Here is a 19,032-nt window from a genome sequence, read left to right on the forward strand (position 1 = left end):
TGTACTACGTAGGCCTACTGTTGTGTATTGGGTTCTAATAACGGGAATCATGTTTTTTAAAGGGGGATCCGCTTTAATGTTAAAATGCTGTGCAAGTCAGACGCAACATAAAACAACACTAACTTGTATCGCGGTTGGTTGAAACTCCTTTGCATGTTGTGGTTAAAGTACAGTATGTGTGTGAGATTGTTTAATAGGCACAGATCCAGGGCCAGCTTACCCTCTTTGAATCCTAACCATTACCATTAGGGGATAATGCAATACTGACCTTGGATCAGATCAGTGTGTATTGATAGCTCCATCATACTGTGTAATGTAGATGGGCTCTGGGGTCAGGAGACTGGTAGTAGTACACTACTCTGAGCTAAAGGAAGTAGGATGATGTTGCCTATAGACACTGGTAGAAGGTCAGTTGTGTGTTTTACTCCCTAAGGATTATGTTTAAGATTTTACATTATTCAATCTGATCCTAGATCTGTGTCTAAGATACAATTCTGGATTCCCGGAGCCCAATACAAGCCATAAGAGAGGGGCAATCAATTGCCTGAACAAATATCAAACAATGTAAGTTACTGACGATCTTGTGTATATATAAAAAGGAAATCTCTGTTACCTTTTAACATTGATGTGTCTAAACATTGATGATTTGTGCCTGTTCGCTCAGGATTTAAAAGCTCTATTCACATGCTCTACCACAGTATGCTGGTTACAGAATGTACTACGTAGGCCTACTGTTGAAATGTCCAATATTATCAGGGTCTAGGTTTTTATACAATTTCAGGGTCTTCTCTATACAATCACTTAATTGTTAAACCAGATGTGCCTATTTTTGTAGCGTGTCAGATTTTAAAATGTGAATCAAACAGAATTCTGAATGATTATGTCATCTTTGTGAGATGGATTTGACCTGTTTTTACTGCGCTATGTATGTTTTTACAGCAAAGCCTGATGCGTTGGTTACTTGATGATTTTAAATTCATTAAACATTTAAACCGTGTGGTCAGTATTGCTGCTGTCACATTTTATCATCTTGCTTAAATGTTTTTTGTTTCATCTGATGAGTTGGGGAGTTAACGGAAACGGGAGACCAGAAGGGGGAACTCTGAGGCTTGAGAAAGCGGTTAGTGCTATCGGGAATCCTTGTAACCTTAACCGTTTTATATTTCAACTTCCAATAGGGTAATGTCAGAGTTGTGACGTCCCAATGATTCCGTTTAGACTTTACCCTGAGAACTCCTGTAAAGGGGCTGTCCACTCCACCCTATAGGCCTAGAAATCTTTTCCTCTCAACCAGGGGTATAAACATCCTCCTTTAGCCCTGTAACTAACCTGTTGTAATGATGCTCAGTAAGAACATCTGCCTGCGTGCCAGTACATTCCCACTTTATATCATGTTTTATATTTATATCACGTTACTTTGCAACAAATAACTAGTCAATACAGAGGATGTACAGAACACAGAGAAAGAGGCCTGTTACAGCTTCACACTTCAATAACAGTTGAACTGCCAAACAATCAGGTAAGGATTCAGTCTGTGCCTGTGTCGGCAGGATCGCCCTGCAGTTTGGAGCCAATGATCAAACCAAGGTTTGGGTCGGTGAAGTAATCTGAAAGAGAGAAAATATGTTAATTATTGGTAGCTCTAAGTAGAGGACTGTCCCTGTCTGTATATTGGTGTACCTGTCAGTTTGTGTTGTTGATTGAACCCACCTGCTGCATACTCGCGAATGTCTGTGGGTCTTTTGAGAAATACATCTCTGTAAAAAACAAAACAAGAAGCAGGTACCCAAGCAATTGGCCAGTTACACTTCATTACTGTAGCTAAATATGAAATAGAATTATATTCGTTATTGATGTCTGGAGCTTGAGAGCCCTAATGGAGATGGAGAATAATATGTCTGAAAATATACCGTTAGTCAGTGCCAGTAATTAACAAACCTTAAAAAGTCGCTTATTAAGGCCTCCGTCTCTGGATGCTCTCTCAAATATTTTTCATTGTTGATTCTTGTATTGATCTATAAAAAATACTGAATTAGCGAATGGCTCTGCAGAGGACAGAGGGACAGTTCTAATCTGTCAATACTGAAAAGGGGGGGGGGGGCATCAGAATACATACTTCCAAGATATGTCTAATATATACCTTGTTGGCTTTGCTTGTCCCAGTAGAAATATAAAGGTGAATGTCCATTAACTTTACTGTCCATTCTACTCTTTCCCATGGCTCATGATATTGGGAAAAGCCCGATGGCAATAGCAGATTCAAAGTTACCCCACGTAATGTTCGTCATTGCTGAGCCTATCTTTAACCAAAGAATTTCTGCTAGCTAACTATTAGCTGGATGAATGCAAAATGCAGTGAGTGATAGAACAAGAAATCCTATTGTATTTTAATTCCTAATTTTATCGATAGAACTAGCTATCTAAATGTTGTTGAAGCCAAGGAGCACTCATGAAGCTAACGACGTTACCTACAGTAGTAAAGTGTTAGCTAGCTAATTTACCTTAAATTGTCGGAGTTGCTGTTGTTGCTCGATGCTTAATGCACCAAAGTCCAGTTTCTCCAAACCACGTTTATCAGCCATTTGATCTCATCAGCTAGCTAATATTCCTTTGATAGCCTGCTTGCTAGCTACCGTTAATATCTTTATCAAAACCTCGCCTTTTGTTGACAAGCCCCACTGTTACTATGGCAACAGCCTGAGTAGAACAGAAGCAACACTTTTCCCACAGAGTTTATCTTTGCTTTCCCCCATGAAATCTTTGTAGGTCTCTATGGCTCTGGGTGGCAGCCAATGTGACAATGTTTTTCAGAGCCTGTATTGAGGGATCCAGCCACAGGACATGAGAGTTCTGCCATATTACTCAAACAGCTCATCAGTTGTGACCTAAGCAAGTACCTCTGGAGTAGATGTCTCTACTACAGGTCCATTCAGGGAGACCAAAACACTCATGGATGGATAATTGATGTGTGAGATTTGTGTTCGCTCCTATTCACTATTGTAGACTATAGAGCACACAAATTTTCTTCAGAAAATTCACCTTTTCTAGTTTTACTTACATTTGACTCAAGTCAAGTGTAATATTTAAAATAACCATTAATATGAATTAATATGCTTAATTTGGTTACAGATTAAAATCTTAGAATTGTATTGAGATGGTTTGGACAAGTAGGGTTGGCAGGGCACTCAAGAGGAGGGAGGTGTGTACACATGAGGGACTTGGTATAGAAAAGGAAGGGGTTAACCCAACAATAGTGACCTATAGCGACCTTGTCAAGAGGTCTGGACCACTTGTTGTAACAGTAAGTAATTATCCATTACTTACTTGTCACGAACCCCATCACATTCATTAGGCCAATTATTGTCTGGAACATTTTCAAGTGTCCCCATGTCTATTCTTCCATCACATTCATTAGGCAAAATACTGTTAGGCAGACCTCTTCACGATATGGTATCAAAGCAATTTTCTGATAGCCCTAGGGGCTCATTATCAGTGGTGTAAAGTACTAAAGTAAAAATACATTAAATTACTACTTAATTTACTTTACTATTTATATTTTTGATTCCTTTTACTGCAGTACATTACTTACTTTTTATTCCATATATTTTCCTTGACACCCAAAGGTACTCGTTACATTTGGAATGTTTAGCAGGACAGGAAAATAGTCAAATTCACGCACTTATTAACCGAACATCCCTGGTCATCCCTACTGCCTCTGATCTGGCAGACTCACTAAACACACATGCTTTGTTTGTAAAGGATGTCTGAGTGTTGGAGTCTGCCACTGGCTTTCCGGAAAAAAGAAAAAAAAGAAAATGGTGCCATCTGATTTACTTAATATAAGGAATTTGTGCATCATGTTGTGGAGGAGCTTTACTGCAGGATGGACTGGTGCACTTCACAAAATAGATGGCATCATGAGGTGGGAAAATTACGTGGATATATTGAAGCAACATCTCAATACATCAATCAGGAAGTTAAAGTTTGGTCGCAAATGGGTCTTCCAAATGGACAATGACCCCAAGCATACTTCCAAAGTTGTGGTAAAATAGCTTAAGGACAACAAAGTCAAGGTACTGGAGTGGCCATCACAAAGCCCTGACCTCAATCCTATAGAAAATTTGTGGTCAGAACTGAAAAAGCGTGTGCGAGCAAGGAAGCCTACAAACCTGACTCAATTACACCAGATCTGTCAGGAGGAATGGGTCAAAATTCACCCAACTTATTATGGGAAGCTTGTGGAAGGCTACCCGAAATGTTTGACCCAAGTTAAACAATTTAAAGGCAATGCTACCAAATACTAATTGAGTGTATGTAGACTTCTGACCCACTGGGAATGTGATGAAAGAAATAAAAGCTGAAATAAATCATTCGCTCTACTATTATTCTGACATTTCACATTCTTAAAATAAAGTGGGGATCCTAACTGACCTAAGACAGGGAATTTTTACGAGGATTAAATGTCAGGAATTGTGAAAAACTGAGTTTAAATGTATTGGGCTAAGGTGTATGTAAACTTCCGACTTCAACTGTTTATTAGTGTAGTAACAACCATATTATGGTGAGTACAAAAAGAAGGAGTAAAGTAAAATAAATAAGTAAACACACACCCAAAATAGTTCAGATATGAAATAATTGGGGGTATAGATAGTATGTGCAACTTAGGTGAAACTTTATTACGGAAGCCTACCACTATAATCTAAATGACGACACTTCCCTCATTTAATCCTTAAAGGGTACATCCATTTTGAGAGTGGTTACATTTCTCCAGTCACATCCTTCAGTTGTTTAACAAAACAGTGGTAGGGTGTCAACTTTGTTGTAGTTTGAAAGATTGCCCCTTTAACCACTGAAGCACAACTCTTCAAGATTTAGGCATATAATACAATATAGAAATGGGTTATTTGACTTCACACAGCAGTGCCACACCACGTAGTATCCAGTACTCAGGCGGTGCAGCAGTCCTCAGTTCCACAGCAGCAATGTAATTCAGGTCCATCCTTACAGGCTTCTTATATATGGGACAGGAGTATAACCGGGCATCCTTGACACCTGAAATGACCACAGCAACGATAAACATCCATTACTTATACACGATGATCACATGAGTTTCTTTTTCACTGACATATTCAACATATAATGTATAGATGAAAACAACAAGCAGCTGAATGAGATACTGTTCAATGAGTCACCAGGAAGTTACAGTAACTAGTGACTACAGCACTCACCATTGTTTTCAGCATACATCCTGACTACAGGCATCATCTCAAACAACACTTTGGGTTTAGAGTCGATGAGTTTGCAGTTCCTCCTGTCCCAGCCGGCCCCCTCCAGATAGAGGCCGTACACATACACCCCCTCAGAGGGTGGCTGAGTGATGTCATCCTTCATCCACTTGGTCACCTCGTTGCACAGCACCATACGGTCTAGGGCCCAGCCCTTGTTTGCACGAGTGATCTCCTACACACACAAAAACAGAGTTACATAGACTGGCTTTGTCTTTGTAGCTTCATGATCAACTATGACTGTGTAGTGTCTGAAAACTCTAAATATAACCTCAGTGGCCTAGCCAAGTCAGTAAGTATGTTCAATTGTGATTGCATTAGAATGTGTGAATGTGCCATCTGTACCTGTCTCATAGCGGTCAGGAAGCCCTGTGGGTTAAAGAACCCTGTCATCCAGAAACAGTTGGGCCGTCCTTCAAAGATCCACGCCTGGAACTGACGGTTTCTATCCAGCAACTCAGTAAACCAGAACCCTAGAGTGCTGGAGGCCCATGACGCCTAGAACACAGGAATACAGAAGTAGAAAATAGAACACGGAATAGATAAGTAGAAAACGGAATAAATGTGTACTCAGAGGCAGTAATAAACGTACCTTCTTCCAACGTGAGGGGATGCGTGCGTCATACATGCAGTCCAGCGCGTCCCGTAGGTTCTCACTCATGATGATGGTGCCGTCGATGGCCAGTTTGAGGTCGGTCAGCGTGTTCCTGACCAGCACGATGACCCTCTGCATGCGGTCTATCTCCTGACGCAGGAAGATGTTCATGGGCTGGAGCAGACCCATCTTCTGTAGCCTCTCTCTCACCTAGATATATTGAAAACATGTTCTTGTGAAATTACGCTTTAAATAAATGTTGATTTGATTCTTAACATATTGGAATGCAAATGCATAACACAGCTCTAAACATTAAAAAGTAAACTATTGCAGTAAAAATATTACCATCAAAGTGGATTTCACTGCACCATGGGGCATATTTCAGAAATACATTTTATTTCATGGGTTATTGTGACTTGCCGTCACCCTGTGAGAGTTTTTTAACGATCTACCTTGCTGCAGCAAGGTATTATGGGAAATAATATTTTTAATAGCCAGCAATGTATTAATTGTGGGTGATTATTTCCATTAGGGTTAGCTAACTCCAGACCAGTGCTACTCACTTCAAACGGTACGTAGTCTGGAGGTAGTTTCTCCAGCATGTCGTCAGCCAGCCTGGCCACAATGGCCTCCCTGGTCTCCCCTCCGCCACTGGAGCTGTCCTTAGGCTGAATGGACAGGATGGTGTCCAGAACGTCTTTGGCCAGCTTGCTCTGATACGTTATGTCAGCATTGGGGTGCAGGCCAAACACCTCTGGTGTGTCGTAAGCCGGTAGGCCCTGCACGGGGAAAATACATAAATTAGGATTAGAGTCCGCATGTCTGTGCATTACCAAACTACAGTAAAACATGTAATGCATTGTGGATACCTGCTTATAATGCATTATGAACAAGTTATTCATAGGAAGTGTTATCAAATGCCTCAATGCCAAACATAATGTATACAGCACACATCTTCATGCAGTCTGACTACATTAATTCAATCTTATGTTACACGGCACTGTAAACTGCAGGAGAGACTGAGTGTGAAAAATGGACTGACCTGAATGTATGTCAGATATTGGTCCACGTTGGAACACTTGGGAATGCTGTAGCCTTTGTAGAAATAGAAATCAGGTCCAAACATGTTTTCACTGAACCAGACCTTGGCGAAGGTGTTGAGCAGACGCTTGTCATAGTCATCTGTCACCCTACCGCCATACTGGATCTCCCCGATCATGTAGCGCACTGTATTCCAGGATACACCCTGGGGAGACGTCAGACTACCATCAACACAGGAACAGACACATCTTACATAGGAAGACAGGTAGCAGTACTAACAGTAGAAGTAAAGATAGAGCTTTACTTAGTTACAGCAGGAGCTTCTCGTCTCTGCACCTACCTTCTTGATGTCCATGTCGTCCAGGTGGTTCTGAACAAACTGCACAGTGGCGTTGAAGTCAGCCTGGTTGAACTCGTAGGGGATGTTCCAGCCCAGGGGGCCGTATTTACGCCTCTCCTGTACCGTAGAGTGGAGGAACACCACCCCATACAGCATGGGCCTCCACTGGACCATGTTACTGACATCCAGCAGGTCCTGGTTAATGCCTGGAGCAACAAACAAGAAGCTAGGATTAGGATTGTGGTTGAGGCTAAGGTTGAACCAGAATTTGGACATGAAGCTAGATTAAGGGTTAAGGGTTGTTGTTTAGGGTTAACCAGAAGAAATGGGGGTGTATATGTGTATTTGTTTGTGTAGGTGCGTACACATGCATGGATACCTGTATGTATGTGTGAACCGTGGTGTGACCCACCTCCATAAGTCCTCTTCAGCCCTGCCTTCAGTCCCTGTGGAGGCTCATTAGTGAACTTGTTGGACATCTGCAGCAGTGTGATGGGGAAGTGTTTTTGGACCTCTGTAGTAATCCACAGGCGGAAGGTCTCATGGACGGCGTCTGTCTCTGTCACAGTATCCATCAGCTCATCCATGAAGTCCAGGCCCAGGTGGCAGTTCTGGAGCAAGGCCCAGCCACCCTGTGTGTGCATTTTGAAAAAAATGGGTGAGAAAAAAAATACATAGTTAATTGTCCATATTGGGAGAGTAATTCATTACTAATGTCATTATGTAATTAAATTCATAATGTGAGGGAGATGCATGTGGTGTTAGTCCATTTCATTTTTAATACAGTCTAATACGGTCTAAATAAAATCACATCCATTTTCATTAACACCATGGTTCAATTTCAATTCATATTCCATCATAATGTGAGGGAGATGCATGTGGTGTTAGTCCATTTCATTTTTAATACAGTCTAATACGGTCTAAATAAAATCACATCCATTTTCATTAACACCATGGTTCAATTTCAATTCATATTCCATCATAATGTGAGGGAGATGCATGTGGTGTTAGTCCATTTCATTTTTAATACAGTCTAATACGGTCTAAATAAAATCACATCCATTTTCATTAACACCATGGTTCAATTTCAATTCATATTCCATCATAATGTGAGGGAGATGCATGTGGTGTTAGTCCATTTCATTTTTAATACAGTCTAATACGGTCTAAATAAAATCACATCCATTTTCATTAACACCATGGTTCAATTTCAATTCATATTCCATCATAATGTGAGGGAGATGCATGTGGTGTTAGTCCATTTCATTTTTAATACAGTCTAATACGGTCTAAATAAAATCACATCCATTTTCATTAACACCATGGTTCAATTTCAATTCATATTCCATCCCTATCGCTATTTTAATTCCCAATTTGATTACAAATGAGATGGCATGGACCACAATTCATGGCAGAATGCCGATACCTAATAAATGAGTTTCGCTCACCAGACTTCTTCACTAAGCGCAATATCCTGGGGACAAGGGATAATTATAACTTGACTGTTAGGAGTCCAGTGAGTGTGTACTGTAATGCTGTGTTCAGGACTCACGTTGGCCATGGTCTGCTGGAGCAGCTTGCGTGCGTGGACTTCCTGTCCCTGGCCCATGGAGACATAGCGCGTCTCTATCTTTAGCCTCTTCCCCAGGACGATGATGGAGTCGGTGGGGTCTGAGCCCATGGACAGGAAGCAGATGAGTGGGGTCCGGGGGTCTGACTCCTCCCACGTCTTCTCTAGGTCCAGGATCACTCCCTCTGCATACTTCTCTCCCATCGAGTCCATGATGTACTTACGGGCCTGGAGGATAACAGGTCAAGGTGTATTTAAAAAGTCACCTGCTATTGGATTCAAGAAATATGCAGTAGAAATACACTCTAAAACTCAGTCCTAAGCTTTGATGAAAATACCAAAAAGCGTAAGACATTTCATAAAGTATTATGTCTTGGATTGATTGATTAATTACTTAATCATTCAATGAGAGTTACCGGTGTACCTGTGCGATGGTCCTGTCTGGGCACCAGGAGCGTATGAGCAGCAGGCGGTGGAAACAGTCCAGGCTCTGGTCATAGGCATTAGGGATCACCTCCTCCTCAGGGGTCTCCTTATCAAACCATGCCTTCCACTGCTTCTCATTACAACAGATCTGGACACACACACAGATCAGTACAATGACTAGTTCAATGCCATATGTGACAGAGCTCAGAGGAGTAAAAGGAGCACTGTAATCATAGAGGAGCACTACAATGAATAGGGGGGTTTACCGGGGTGAGGGGGCCATGAAACAGACTAATTGAGGGGGCCATGAAACAGACTAATTTTTTTATTTTTTTAATTTATTTTACCTTTATTTAACCAGGTAGGCAAGTTGAGAACAAGTTCTCATTTACAATTGCGACCTGGCCAAGATAAAGCAAAGCAGTTCGACAGATAAAACGACACAGAGTTACACATGGAGTAAAAACAAACATACAGTCAATAATGCAGTATAAACAAGTCTATATACAATGTGAGCAAATGAGGTGAGAAGGGAGGTAAAGGCAAAAAAGGCCATGATGGCAAAGTAAATACAATATAGCAAGTAAAATTAAAATTGAGGGGGCCATGAAACAGACTAATTGAGGGGGCCATGAAACAGACTAATTGAGGGGGCCATGAAACAGACGTATTGAGGGGGCCATGAAACAGACTTATTGAGGGGGCCATGAAACAGACTTATTGAGGGAGGGTATTAGAGAGTGTGACACATTAAGTAGCAGCGTAAGGAAGCACCGCGTGGGGAACACACCTGATCAAGGATATCAGAGAACTGCCACAGTTTACTGAGCTCCACCAGGTTGAGCCAAGTCATGTCTAAGATCCACTTGGCAGGCTTATGGGGGCAAGCCTTCAGATCCAGAGAGGCACCTCCTGCATAGGACAGACAGAGGATGTTCAATGGTCTGTGAGCAATGAACAACATTTTGCTATTCAACATTTCAGTAACTGTGGACATTCAGATTGGTGGAATTAATTGGAGGACGGAGTTTGTTTCACACCTTTAATGAGGGTGAGGAACTCGGCGTGTTTTACGCGGTTACTCTGCATGTCGATCTTCAGCGTCAGCAGGAGGGTAAACAGGAATTTGTGCTCCTCATACAGACCCCTGGCTGCGTACTTGTGCACCTCAAAGGTCATATGCTCAATTATGTTCGCTATTCGCTTGCTGGTAATTGGACTTTTGGTTGATCTGTTCAGAAGGCATAGTGTGGTGGTTATTATGTTAATATTAAAACTGTTTCTATGGTTTCAGATATTATATTTCAAGAATCAGGCAACTCCTACAACTACACAAACAACTATGCAAAAGCACAAAAAAATCGTTGATTACATATTCATTCAATTCAATGGTCACATAAAATGACAACCACATCTGAGGACCAACAATTTGAATAACAATTTGAATAAATACAAATATATGTTATTCAGTATGAGACAAAGTGTATTACTACTGTACCTGGCCAGAGAGAGGTCAAAGATTCCCAAGAACTGTCGTAGTGACGTTTGGTACATGACGTTAACCATGGACATCTCAGTGATGAGGAAGTACAGGATGCTGCCTCTGGTGGCCACTGTAACAGCACAATAACACACAGGCTGACAGTGAGTAACAGACAACGCTCATTCTATATTATCATACATCCAGCTCAAACAAACTTGCCACTGGAAAAGTGTGAGGAACAGATTGCTCCTGAAGAACAGTCAACACAAGGTGGTTAGTGCCTGTTGCTGTCCACCAGAGCACTGTGATTGGTTGGTCAGCCAATCAATAAAGAGCCCAAAATGTTTTGACCCATACTCTAAAACAAACTGGTACAGTACACCCCCCCGAACTCACCAAGTCTGTACTTAGAATAACTCTACCCTAACCACAGTACAACCAACTCACCAGGTCTGTACTGAGAATAACTCTACCCTAACCACAGTACAACCAACTCACCAGGTCTGTACTGAGAATAACTCTACCCTAACCACAGTACAACCAACTCACCAGGTCTGTACTGAGAATAACTCTACCCTAACCACAGTACAACCAACTCACCAGGTCTGTACCGAGAATAACTCTACCCTAACCACAGTACAACCAACTCACCAGGTCTGTACTGAGAATAACTCTACCCTAACCACAGTACAATCAACTCACCAGGTTTGTACTGAGAATAACTCTACCCTAACCACAGTACAACCAACTCACCAGGTCTGTACTCCTCTCTAGCGGTGTTGATCTGGATCTCGGTCTCAGCTGAGATCTGTAGTTTCTGTGTGACGTCCTCGGCGGTGCGCTTGGTGTTGCCCAGGACGATGATGAGGGTCTCGTCGTCCACCAGGGAACCCTGCGTAGAGGTCAGACGATACAGCAGGTTGTCCTCCAGCTCTTTCATCTTCCTCTTGTTGGCCGTTACATCTTCCAGCAGGTCTGTGCGCTCCTTCTCCAACTCCTAGAAATAACAGGGATAGATAAGAGCACTGTTCAGACACATACAATAATGTTCTTGTTGGCCGTCACATCCTCCAGCAGGTCCGTATACTCCTTCTCCAACAGGCAGAAACACCAGTCAGACACAGCTCAGAACAGGAGAGTTCCCACCTGGACAAAAGGAACATCTATGTGAGAATGCTATTCATTGACTACAGCTCAGCGTTCAACACCATAGTGCCCTCAATGCTCATCAATAAGCTAAGGACCCTGGGATTAAACACCTCCCTCTGCAACTGGATTCTGGACATCCTGACGGGCCGCCCCCAGGTGGTAAGGGTAGGTAACAACACATCCGTCACACTGATCTTCAACACAGGGGCCCCCCAAGGGTGCGTGCTCAGTCCCCTCCTGTACTCCCTATTCACTCACGACTGCACGGCCAGGCACGACTCCAACACCATCATTCAATTTGCCGATGACACAACAGTGGTAGGCCTGATCACCGACAACGACAAGACATCCTATAGGGAGGAGGTCAGAGACCTGGCCGTGTGGTGCCAGGACAACAACCTCTCTCTCAACGTGATCAAGACAAAGGAGATGATTGTGGACTACAGGAAAAAGAGGACCGAGCACGTCCACATTCTCATCGATGGGGCTGTAGTGGAGCAGGTTGAGAGCTTAAAGTTCCTTGGTGTCCACATCACCAACAAACTAACATGGTCCAAGCACACCAAGACAGTCGTGAAGAGGGCACGACAAAACCTATTCCCCCTCAGGAGACTGAAAAGATTTGGCATGGGTCCTCAGATCCTCAAAAGGATCTACAGCTGCACCATTGAGAGCATCTTGACTGGTTGCATCACTGCCTGGTATGGAAACTGCTCGGCCTCCGACTGCAAGGCACTACAGAGGGTGGTGCGAACGGCCCAGTACATCGCCAAGCTTCCTGCCATCCAGGACCTCTATACCAGGCGGTGTCAGATTTAGCCCTAAAAATGGTCAATGACTCCAGCCACCCTAGTTATAGACTGTTCTCTCTGCTACTGCACAGCAAGCGGTACCGAAGCGCCAAGTCTAGTTCCAAGAGGCTTCTAAAAAGCTTCTACCCCCAAGCCATATGACTCCTGAACATCTAGTCAAATGGCTCCCCATATTTGCATTGCCCCCCCCCCCCCTCTTTACACCACTGCTACTCTCTGTTGTCATCTATGCTTAGTCACTTTAATAACTCTACCTACATGTACATAATACCTCAACTAACTGGTGCCCCCGCACATTGACTCTGTATCGGTACCCCCCTGTATATAATCTCGCTATTGTTATTTTACTACTGCTCTTTAATTACTCGTTACTTTTATCCCTTATTCTTATGCGTATTATTTTTAAACTGCATTGTTGGTTAGGGGCTCGTAAGTAAGCATTTCACTGTAAGGTGAAACACCTGTTGTATTCGGCGCATGTGACTAATAACTTTTAATTTGATTTCAGACCAACAGAAAGAGATAAACAGGCACACCATTCAGACAGACACTGATTTTGGGCATCATTTTTCAGGTCTTTTAACATTTCTCTGCATACAGACCTGGCTGGGTTCATGCTCTCTGTGTTCATTTGATTCAGTAAATTTCAAAATGGGTGGTCACAGTCATTATGTACAATTCTAATAAATGCTCACTATTAAACAACTACAACAAAATGACCTTTTGTTGATACATTCAAATGTTTTTATCCATGATTTCATAAGCATATGATTGGACGTGGTTTCTGACTTGTTTCTCAGTGAGGATGACCCGTCCCAGCAGCTGGTCCTCCAGACCCCTCATGGTGACAGTGAAGTCTATGATGGAGGTGCGGGCGCTGATCTCTGGGGTGTACGCAGGGTTGGGGAGCTTAGTGGTCACATAAAGACGGAACCCCCTCATCACATCCACCTCCTTGTCTCCCACTTTCACCTGGTGCAGGAAGAAAGACAGTCATGAAGGGAGAAAGACAGTCATGAAGAGAGAAAGACAGTCATGAAGAGAGAAGGACAGCCATGAAGAGAGAAAGACAGTTATGAAGAGAGAAAGACAGTTATGAAGAGAGAAAGACAGCCATGAAGGGAGAAAGACAGCCATGAAGGGAGAAAGACAGCCATGAAGGGAGAAAGACAGCCATGAAGGGAGAAAGACAGCCATGAAGGGAGAAAGACAGCCATGAATGGAGAAAGACAGCCATGAAGGGAGAAAGACAGCCATGAAGGGAGAAAGACAGTTATGAAGAGAGAAAGACAGCCATGAAGGGAGAAAGACAGCCATGAAGGGAGAAAGACAGCCATGAAGGGAGAAAGACATTTATGAAGGGAGAAAGACAGTCATGAAGGGAGAAAGACAGTCATGAAGGGAGAAAGACAGTCATGAAGGGAGAAAGACAGCCATGAAGGGAGAAAGACAGCCATGAAGGGAGAAAGACAGCCATGAAGGGAGAAAGACAGCCATGAAGGGAGAAAGACAGTTATGAAGAGAGAAAGACAGCCATGAAGGGAGAAAGACAGCCATGAAGGGAGAAAGACAGCCATGAAGGGAGAAAGACATTTATGAAGGGAGAAAGACAGTCATGAAGGGAGAAAGACAGTCATGAAGGGAGAAAGACAGTCATGAAGGGAGAAAGACAGTCATGAAGGGAGAAAGACAGTCATGAAGGGAGAAAGACAGTCATGGAGAAAGATAGTCACGAAGGGAGAAAGACAGTCATGAAGGGAGAAAGACAGTCATGAAGGGAGAAAGACAGCCATGAAGGGAGAAAGACAGCCATGAAGGGAGAAAGACAGCCATGAAGGGAGAAAGACAGCCATGAAGGGAGAAAGACAGCCATGAAGGGAGAAAGACGGTTATGAAGGGTGAAAGACGGTTATGAAGGGAGAAAGACGGTTATGAAGGGAGAAAGACAGTCATGAAGGGAGAAAGACAGTCATGAAGGGAGAAAGACAGTCATGAAGGGAGAAAGACAGTTATGAAGGGAGAAAGACAGTCATGAAGAGAGAAAGACAATGTGGTTCCACTGGTTACATCAGAATTCATTCCCAAACCACTCCATTGTGACAAAAGCTGTTGTCCAGATTAAGCAGACCAAGGCAGAGAGGCATGTTTGATCTTTGTAGCCTATTTCTATCTGAACGTTCCAAAATGTTCAATCCTGCTGAACGGGATAATGACATATTTTCCTGATGTCGTTTGCAACCAGAAAAACGTACCAAGCAATTGTTTGCCAGCAGTGACTGTTATAAGGGTAAATAAAACTACATAGACACATGAATGTCGAGAGCTTGGGACTAAAAGGTTCTATCTGTAAAAAGATGATTCTGAGTTAATTGGCTTTAAAGTTCTGAACCCACATTGGTTTGAATTGTGTCAGCGATTTTTATATTGTATTCTTTTGAACTTAACAACATGAATTGTGGTATTTAGAGTACTATATAGCTAGAGAACATTGAACCGAACAAGGTTATGTCAATAACAACATTGACACATTTTGCTCTCGATGTATTATACTAGAGAGAATAGCCCCAGAGATAATAACCCCATAACGATAATGTGTTTCATTTGATAATGTGATGATTGATAATGTGGTTAGGATAATAGTACATACTTTATAAGTGGAGCCCGTCTTGATGAAGTTTTTCTCCAGTACGTTGTCCAGTGCAGGGTCCAGCTCCTCCCCTACGTCCTCAATCAGTAGGGGGCGCCCCAGAGACAGGCTGTCCTCCAGGTGGTTCCTGAAGTACTTGTGGTTCAGGGAGGTGATCTGGGAACCACAGAAACATCTCATTACTGACACAGTATTACACAGAGTTTATTTACCAAGAAGGAAGATCTGACAGATCCAAAGGTTAGTTAGGCCTAAGGCTAGTGTAACCGCTGTTCGGAAACATACAAAATCTATCGGCTGGACAATGGGAGGGCATAGTTATGGGAGAGAATACTGTGAAAATTAATGCAGCCCAACCTGCAGTTCATTCATGGATTCTTTATTTTTTATCCAGATCTTGCCCTGGGTCTGAGGGTCTATGAGGAGAGGGAAGCGTGAGGCCTTGGTGATGATGATCCCGTTCTGGATGGATAGGTCATCGTTGGGCAGGCCCTGAAGGTTCCACTCGCTGACCGTGGGTGCGTCGATCAGCATCTCGGTCAGGTTGAGGTTGTTCCCGAACGGGATGTGTCTGGTCTTCATCTCCCTCTGCCAGTCGGTCAGGAGAAGGTTCCGGAACTCCTGGTTGAAGGGGCCGGAGTAGGACAGAAAGGCCGTGGCCAATAAGACATCACCTGAACCAGGAAGTAAGCACACATAGGTTGGTTCATGCCTCCATTCTACTGTATAGCATAACTACAGATAAAATACTAATATACATTGATAAATATGTACAGTCGCAAACGGAGCATCTCCCCCAAAAATACGATGTTGTAGATAATGGACAAAAGGTAATACGAAGCTTTAGGAAAGTTAGTCCTGTTAATCAAATCAAATTTTATTTGTCACATACACATGGTTAGCAGATGTTAATGCGAGTGTAGCGAAATGCTTGTGCTTCTAGTTCCGACAATGCAGTAATAACCAACAAGTAATCTAACTAACAATTCCAAAACTACTGTCTTATACACAGTGTAAGGGGGTAAAGAATATGTACATAAGGATATATGAATGAGTGATGGTACAGAGCAGCATAGGCAAGATACAGTAGATGGTATCGAGTACAGTATATACATATGAGATGAGTATGTAAACAAAGTGGCATAGTTAAAGTGGCTAGTGATACATGTATTACATAAGGATACAGTCGATGATATAGAGTACAGTATATACGTATGCATATGAGATGAATAATGTAGGGTAAGTAACATTATATAAGGTAGCATTGTTTAAAGTGGCTAGTGATATATTTATATAATTTCCCATCAATTCCCATTATTAAAGTGGCTGGAGTTGAGTCAGTGTCAGTGTGTTGGCAGCAGCCACTCAATGTTAGTGGTGGCTGTTTAACAGTCTGATGGCCTTGAGATAGAAGCTGTTTTTCAGTCTCTCGGTCCCAGCTTTGATGCACCTGTACTGACCTCGCCTTCTGGATGATAGCGGGGTGAACAGGCAGTGGCTCGGGTGGTTGATGTCCTTGATGATCTTTATGGCCTTCCTGTAACATCGGGTGGTGTAGGTGTCCTGGAGGGCAGGTAGTTTGCCCCCGGTGATGCGTTGTACCTCACTACAGACCTTACGGTTGAGGGCGGAGCAGTTGCCGTACCAGGCGGTGATACAGCCTGCCAGGATGCTCTCGATTGTGCATCTGTAGAAGTTTGTGAGTGCTTTTGGTGACAAGCCGAATTTCTTCAGCCTCCTGAGGTTGAAGAGGCGCTGCTGCGCCTTCTTCACGATGCTGTCTGTGTGAGTGGACCAATTCAGTTTGTCTGTGATGTGTATGCCGAGGAACTTAAAACTTGCTACCCTCTCCACTACTGTTCCATCGATGTGGATAGGGGGGTGTTCCCTCTGCTGTTTCCTGAAGTCCACAATCATCTCCTTAGTTTTGTTGACGTTGAGTGTGAGGTTATTTTCCTGACACCACACTCCGAGGGCCCTCACCTCCTCCCTGTAGGCCAGTCTCGTCGTTGTTGGTAATCAAGCCTACCACTGTTGTGTCGTCCGCAAACTTGATGATTGAGTTGGAGGCGTGCGTGGCCACGCAGTCGTGGGTGAACAGGGAGTACAGGAGAGGGCTCAGAACGCACCCTTGTGGGGCCCCAGTGTTGAGGATCAGCGGGGAGGAGATGTTGTTGCCTACCCTCACCACCTGGGGGCGGCCCGTCAGGAAGTCCAGTACCCAGTTGCACAGGGCGGGGTCGAGACCCAGGGTCTCGAGCTTGATGACGAGCTTGGAGGGTACTATGGTGTTGAATGCCGAGCTGTAGTCAATGAACAGCATTCTCACATAGGTATTCCTCTTGTCCAGATGGGTTAGGGCAGTGTGCAGTGTGGTTGAGATTGCATCGTCTGTGGACCTATTTGGGCGGTAAGCAAATTGGAGTGGGTCTAGGGTGTCAGGTAGGGTGTAGGTGATATGGTCCTTGACTAGTCTCTCGAAGCACTTCATGATGACGGAAGTGAGTGCTACGGGGCGGTAGTCGTTTAGCTCAGTTACCTTAGCTTTCTTGGGAACAGGAACAATGGTGGCCCTCTTGAAGCATGTGGGAACAGCAGACTGGTATAGGGATTGATTGAATATGTCCGTAAACACACCTGCCAGCTGGTCTGCGCATGCTCTGAGGGCGCGGCTGGGGATGCCGTCTGGGCCTGCAGCCTTGCGAGGGTTAACACGTTTAAATGTCTTACTCACCTCGGCTGCAGTGAAGGAGAGACCGCATGTTTTCGTTGTAGGCCGTGTCAGTGGCACTGTATTGTCCTCAAAGCGGGCAAAAAAGTTATTTAGTCTGCCTGGGAGCAATACATCCTGGTCCGTGACTGGGCTGGATTTCTTCCTGTAGTCCGTGATTGACTGTAGACCCTGCCACATGCCTCTTGTGTCTGAGCCGTTGAATTGAGATTCTACTTTGTCTCTGTACTGACGCTTAGCTTGTTTGATAGCCTTGCGGAGGGAATAGCTGCACTGTTTGTATTCGGTCATGTTACCAGACACCTTGCCCTGATTAAAAGCAGTTGTTCGCGCTTTCAGTTTCACGCGAATGCTGCCATCAATCCACGGTTTCTGGTTAGGGAATGTTTTAATCGTTGCTATGGGAACGACATCTTCAAAGCACGTTCTAATGAACTCGCACACCGAATCAGCGTATTCATCAATATTGTTATCTGACGCAATACGAAACATATCCCAGTCCACGTGATGGAAGCAGTCTTGGAGTGTGGAGTCAGCTTGGTCGGACCAGCGTTGGACAGACCTCAGCGTGGGAGCCTCTTGTTTTAGTTTCTGTCTGTAGGCAGGGATCAACAAAATGGAGTCGTGGTCAGCTTTTCCGAAAGGGGGGCGGGGCGGGGCCTTATATGCATCGCGGAAGTTAGAGTAACAATGATCCAAGGTCTTTCCACCCCTGGTTGCGCAATCGATATGCTGATAAAATTTAGGGAGTCTTGTTTTCAGATTAGCCTTAAAATCCCCAGCTACAATGAATGCAGCCTCCGGATAAATGGTTTCCAGTTTGCAAAGAGTTAAATAAAGTTCGTTCAGAGCCATCGATGTGTCTGCTTGGGGGGGGATATATACGGCTGTGATTATAATCGAAGACAATTCGATTTTATTGTTATTACTGTAAAATAGGTGGAGAAAAAAGG

At 43.5% G+C, this 19,032-nt stretch overlaps 2 protein-coding genes across 5 annotated transcripts in view; both read right to left on the minus strand.

Annotated features, from left to right (window-relative positions):
* Positions 1-1,361: 1,361 nt before the first annotated feature.
* riiad1 (regulatory subunit of type II PKA R-subunit domain containing 1) lies at positions 1,362-2,700 on the minus strand. Of its 2 annotated transcripts, none has more exons than XM_031788297.1 (4): positions 2,502-2,700; positions 1,939-2,015; positions 1,711-1,739; positions 1,362-1,607 (listed from the first exon to the last, which is right to left on the minus strand). In XM_031788297.1, the coding sequence occupies exons 1-4, from the start codon at positions 2,580-2,582 to the stop codon at positions 1,528-1,530; spliced, it is 267 nt and encodes an 88-aa protein (XP_031644157.1). In that variant the 5' UTR covers positions 2,583-2,700; the 3' UTR covers positions 1,362-1,527. The 2 variants fall into 2 exon arrangements, with proteins under 2 accessions (XP_031644157.1, XP_020332982.1); XM_020477393.2 differs by having other exon boundaries at positions 1,711-1,757; positions 2,502-2,696.
* A 1,948-nt stretch (positions 2,701-4,648) lies between these two features.
* LOC109901896 (dynein heavy chain 5, axonemal) overlaps positions 4,649-19,032 on the minus strand; it is a 58,128-nt gene continuing 43,744 nt past the window's right edge. Inside the window, exons 61-77 of one of the 3 annotated variants that reach the window (XM_031788302.1) lie at positions 15,706-16,022; positions 15,349-15,504; positions 13,491-13,673; positions 11,494-11,737; positions 10,756-10,870; positions 10,298-10,488; positions 10,048-10,169; positions 9,256-9,405; positions 8,814-9,059; positions 7,674-7,893; positions 7,262-7,467; positions 6,923-7,126; positions 6,444-6,659; positions 5,878-6,090; positions 5,631-5,783; positions 5,229-5,460; positions 4,649-5,052 (exon numbers count right to left, since the gene is read on the minus strand). In XM_031788302.1, the coding sequence (XP_031644162.1) occupies positions 4,901-5,052; positions 5,229-5,460; positions 5,631-5,783; positions 5,878-6,090; positions 6,444-6,659; positions 6,923-7,126; positions 7,262-7,467; positions 7,674-7,893; positions 8,814-9,059; positions 9,256-9,405; positions 10,048-10,169; positions 10,298-10,488; positions 10,756-10,870; positions 11,494-11,737; positions 13,491-13,673; positions 15,349-15,504; positions 15,706-16,022 (3,320 nt within the window). In that variant the 3' untranslated portion in view covers positions 4,649-4,900. Of the gene's footprint in view, positions 5,053-5,228; positions 5,461-5,630; positions 5,784-5,877; positions 6,091-6,443; positions 6,660-6,922; positions 7,127-7,261; positions 7,468-7,673; positions 7,894-8,709; positions 8,736-8,813; positions 9,060-9,255; positions 9,406-10,047; positions 10,170-10,297; positions 10,489-10,755; positions 10,871-11,493; positions 11,738-13,490; positions 13,674-15,348; positions 15,505-15,705; positions 16,023-19,032 lie in introns of those variants that run through there. The other 2 variants (XM_031788303.1, XM_031788305.1) reach the window with 2 other exon arrangements.

Source organism: Oncorhynchus kisutch, linkage group LG2, assembly GCF_002021735.2.
Source record: "Oncorhynchus kisutch isolate 150728-3 linkage group LG2, Okis_V2, whole genome shotgun sequence".
Classification (NCBI taxonomy): Eukaryota; Metazoa; Chordata; class Actinopteri; order Salmoniformes; family Salmonidae; genus Oncorhynchus; species Oncorhynchus kisutch.